At 49.5% G+C, this 4,593-nt stretch overlaps 1 protein-coding gene across 1 annotated transcript; it reads right to left on the bottom strand.

Moving 5' to 3' along the window:
• Positions 1 to 3,056: 3,056 nt before the first annotated feature.
• Positions 3,057 to 4,315, bottom strand: LOC149180296 (uncharacterized). Its single transcript, XM_089418157.1, has 2 exons — positions 3,527 to 4,315; positions 3,057 to 3,444 (listed from the first exon to the last, which is right to left on the bottom strand). The coding sequence occupies exons 1-2, from the start codon at positions 4,305 to 4,307 to the stop codon at positions 3,164 to 3,166; spliced, it is 1,062 nt and encodes a 353-aa protein (XP_089274283.1). The 5' UTR covers positions 4,308 to 4,315; the 3' UTR covers positions 3,057 to 3,163.
• Between the last annotated feature and the right edge of the window lie 278 nt (positions 4,316 to 4,593).

The following is a 4,593-nucleotide window of genomic DNA, read 5'->3' as shown; positions in this document are numbered from 1 at the left end:
AGCCCCCGCAGACCAGCACAAGACTGCTTTCATTTGTCCTTGGGGCACCTTCGCTTACAAGAAGCTACCTTTCGGTCTCAAAAATGCCGGCGCCACTTTCCAACGTGCGATGTCGTATGCTTTTCATGATATCCGACACATCGTACAACCTTACCTGGATGACCTACCCGCTCATTCAGCTAAACGTCAAGACCATCCATCTCATTTACGCGAAATCTTCCTTCGCTGTCGACACTACCGTATTCGACTCAATCCGCATAAGTGTGTCTTCTGCGTGGAATCTGGCCGACTACTCGGGTTTATCGTCTCCCGAGAGGGCATCCGCTTGGATCCCCTTAAAGTCGAGGCCATTGTGAATCTTCCTCCCCCTGCCACTCTACAGCAATTACAAAGCTTGCAGGGAAAAGCCAATTTTCTCAGACGATTCATCCCAAATTATGCCGAGGTGGCCAAGGGTTTCACGCGATTACTAAAGCGAGACACGCCCTTTCATTGGGACGCTATCGCTCAGCAATCTTTTGAGCGTCTTAAAGACCTTCTGGTCTCAGCTCCGCTCCTAAGACCTCCAAATTACCACCGTGACTACACCCTTTATCTGGCCGCTGCCGATACCACCATCGGCATGGTTTTAGTGCAAGACGACGACGATGGCTCGGAGCACGTTGTATACTATCTTAGTCGCAACCTCCTCGATACGGAGACTCGCTATGCATATGTCGAAAAGTTGGCATTGGCCGCTGTCTGTGCCGTCCAACGTTTCCGTCATTACATCCTGTTGCGCACAACGACCGTGATCTCTGACTGCAACCCCATGACCTATATTTTGTCACGTCAGTTGCTGGGGGGCAAATACTCGAAGTGGATCGTAATCCTCCAAGAGTTCGACTTGGAATTTACTGCCGCCAAGTCTAAGAAATCACTGGTCTTTGCTGAACTGCTCTGTTCCTTACCATCTCAGTCTGCACCATCTCATTCAGAGGAGCAAATTCCGGATGAAACGCTCTTTCTCATCAGCACTCTCGACCCATGGTACGGGGACATCATTGTATATTTACAAACGTCTTCGTTTCGTCCCAATACATCAAAGGAAGCTCGACGACGGATACGTCATCAGGCTCAACCGTATCGCATTTTAGGCGACACCCTGTACCGCCTCGGCGTCGATTCTATTCTTCGCCGATGCTTAACTCTCGAGGAAGCTGAGCGAGTCATGAATGACTGCCACTCCGGCGCTTGTGGCGGCCATATGTCCGGATACGCTACCGCTCAAAAGATCCTCCGCGCTGGTTATTTCTGGCCTTCTATATTCAAGGATTGCATCCTTGCTGTACGCGCATGCCATGAATGCCAGGTTTACCACCGGAAGATGCGTGCACCTGTTGCACCACTGCACCCTGTCGTAACCGTAGGTCCATTTGCCAAATGGGGCATCGATTATATGTCCTGTAACCCTCGTTCGGCCGGGGGGCATGGGTACATTATCGTTGCCGTGGATTATTTCACCAAGTGGGCCGAAGCAATGCCTACATTAAACGAAGACGGTCACACAGCGGCGCAGTTTTTATTCAATCATATCATCACTCGCTTCGGAGTCCCTCAGGCTATTGTTACAGATCATGGAAAGCATTTCCGAAATCATATGATGACAGAGTTAACGAGCCAGTTAGGCTTGCGTCAAGATAGTTCGTCACCGTACTATCCTCAATCTAACGGTCAAGTTGAAGCCGTGAACAAAGTTTTGATCACCATGCTTCAACGCACCGTCAATACACACAAGTCAAACTGGCATCTAATGCTTTTCCCAGCCTTGTGGGCCTACCGGACTTCTGTGAAGGATGCCACCGGTTTCACCCCGTTTCAACTGGTCTATGGACTGGAGGCTACCCTTCCCGTCGAATGTGAAATTCCTTCATTAAAATTAGCTGTCGAGTTGCTTCCCAACACCACTCCGGTGGAGGAACGGCTTCTTTACCTAGAACGGTTAGACGAGACTCGTCGTTTGGCCTCTCTGGCTATCGAAGCGCAGAAGAAGAGAGTCAAAGCTCACTTCGATCAGAATATTCATCCTCGTTCCTTTGTTGAGGGAGATTTAGTACTGCTCTACGATCAAGCTAAGGATAAGCTGGGGGCAGGAAAACTCGAATCCATGTGGTTAGGTCCCTACATCGTGAAACGTGTTTTACAAAAGGGCGCATATGAGTTGATTGATTATGAAGGAAATCCTCTTGACAAGCCCCGAAATGGGCTGTATCTGAAGAAGTACTATGCATAGCTGCTCACAATCACTTTGTATATACGTGTGTTTTTGAGTTTTTTACTGCATGAGTTTCTTTTGCTTTGGTGTGAAGGCGTGTTTTTGCCCCTTATTATGCTTTCTCTTTCCTGCGCAGATGTCTCGTACTCCTTATGTTGGTTTCGCTGATGGTGCCTGCCGTAGTACTTGTAATTTGTCTTCGGCAGCGTGGGTGATCTACGATCCTCACGGGGAGTTGATAAACCTGCAGGGTGCATGCCTAGGTCGTACCACTAACAACGTTGCCGAGTACAGTGCTGTAATAGAATTACTTGCCGAAGCAGTTGACCTCGGCATCCGAGAGCTAGTGGTGAACCTGGACTCCCAGCTGGTTGTCCATCAACTCAACAGGCGATATTCCGTCAGAGACCAGCGCATATTAAGGTTGTACCTACGTGTAAGATTGTTAGAACGGAATTTCGATTACATTACTTATCAGCATATTCCGAGACGATTAAATACGTTGACTGATGCATTGGCAAATCGTGTATTAGATAGACATTTGCGAAACAGATAAACATCATACAAGGAAGGAAAGAACAGCATAGTAAGACCATAAGCATATGTAAATAAATCATTTCAAGCATAGTTTGCACGTGTGTGTTTTTAAGCTTGCATTAAACATATAAAATCCATGAGTCGAGTGTCGTGCAAATTCATACATAAGATCACAAATTGTACTGAACAAACGCATAACACAAGATAACACATCATCACATGTAACAACGACTCATCCAAAAATCGGTATGTATATATATATATATCGTGTGGCGCACTGAGGCGCTCAAAAATAGAAGTACATGTCCCAAAATCTCAATACATCTGAGTCATAATGTCTCAAAATAAACAGTGGAAATAAAACCTAGGTGACTAATCGGCTGGATGGTGCTCTCTGTAGTACACAGCCGCTCGTGCCACCCGCCTCAGAAGGCGGTGCACTCTGGGTTCCACACCCACTGTGTGGATCTGATGCTCCACAGGAACCTCCTCAACCCCCTGGAAGTCCGGCACCCCCTCCAGCAACCCCTCAAGGTTGCGAGCCACAATCTCTGGTGTGTTGGCCCCTGGAGGGGCTAAGGCCAAAGCTCCGGCTCCCGGGCCCTCTCTCCGTGCCGTGGCAGCCAGGCCAATCGGTCTAGTAGGCCCCACATCTGCATGACAAGACATTTATTAGGACATGTACATAAAAAATTTAAAAACAATACAAAACTCAAAAGACAAAAAGTGTCATACCTGCATCATCCCACTGTTCACCCGGAGGCAGCACCAAGTCAGGATCATTGCGGAAATCCATCCCCGCATATGGCCAATCCTGTACGAAGATCTCCTGCTGGTCCAACCAGTCTCTGAAAAATGCCCCCCAGCTATGTGGTCGGCCGCCACCCCCACGTGGCATAATCCGAGCCCATCGTGAGGCCCTCGTCTCTCGAGGATCTCTGGGGGCATCCACAGCCATAGACTGCAGTCGCATGGCTGGTACTCGCTCCAGAATGAGCGGGACCAGGATCGATCCATAGCCGAACTGCTTCGTCTCCCCACGACGGCAGTTGCTCAATTGCCTCTTCATGTTGTTGGCCACTGCCGTGCACCAATCAAACACGGTAGGCTCGAGGCACTCGAGAGCTAGTAGGAGATGGGTCTTGGACGCCTCGTGATTCACCATGCTACCTGCCGCCCGGGTCACCATGAACAGGATGGTGCGCAGCACTATGTCTCTCACTGTGGGGATCGAGCACTTCCCACTCCGCGTTTTCACCGCCCCCGGGCAAACCTCAGCCATCAGGTCATCCAGAGTACCGCCGCTAGGTCGCTGCCCCTCCAAGATGGGCCTCGCACCTCGGCGCGACAACCCAGTCAAGAAAAAGATATCCATGTGGTCAAACTCAATGTCGTGACCACGGATGGTGAATTTTTGGTCCACCGGGTTCCATGCCCTGATCAGCAGCTCCAGCAGATCATGTTGGGCCCTCAGACGCGGCGTAAGGAAGAATTTCATGAATCCGCACGCCCGCATGGCGTTGCAGCAATTCACGTCTCCCCAAGCAGCCACATCCTCTACATCGTGAACTCTCTCTTGCCATTGAAAGGCCATGATGTCCTGCATGAACAATAAAAACCGATCAGAATTGTTTTCATGGAGAAATTTACGTTCATTTATTAAAAAAACAAAGCTTTTCCGCGCCATCGCGGCTGTTTTAGGGACAGCCGCGATGACAATGGCGGCTCTGTGTAAAAAATGCGAGGTCAGCGCGGAAGAACACGCCTTTTCCGCGCTGACCCGAAGTTGGTTACATTGGCTA

Source organism: Pinus tabuliformis, chromosome 3_2 (assembly GCF_031772625.1).
Source record: "Pinus tabuliformis cultivar Carrire ecotype Pingquan chromosome 3_2, CPIR1, whole genome shotgun sequence".
NCBI lineage: Eukaryota > Viridiplantae > Streptophyta > Pinopsida > Pinales > Pinaceae > Pinus > Pinus tabuliformis.
The sequence above is the reverse complement of the archived record's forward strand: the minus strand, read 5'-3'. Positions and strand labels throughout refer to the sequence as shown.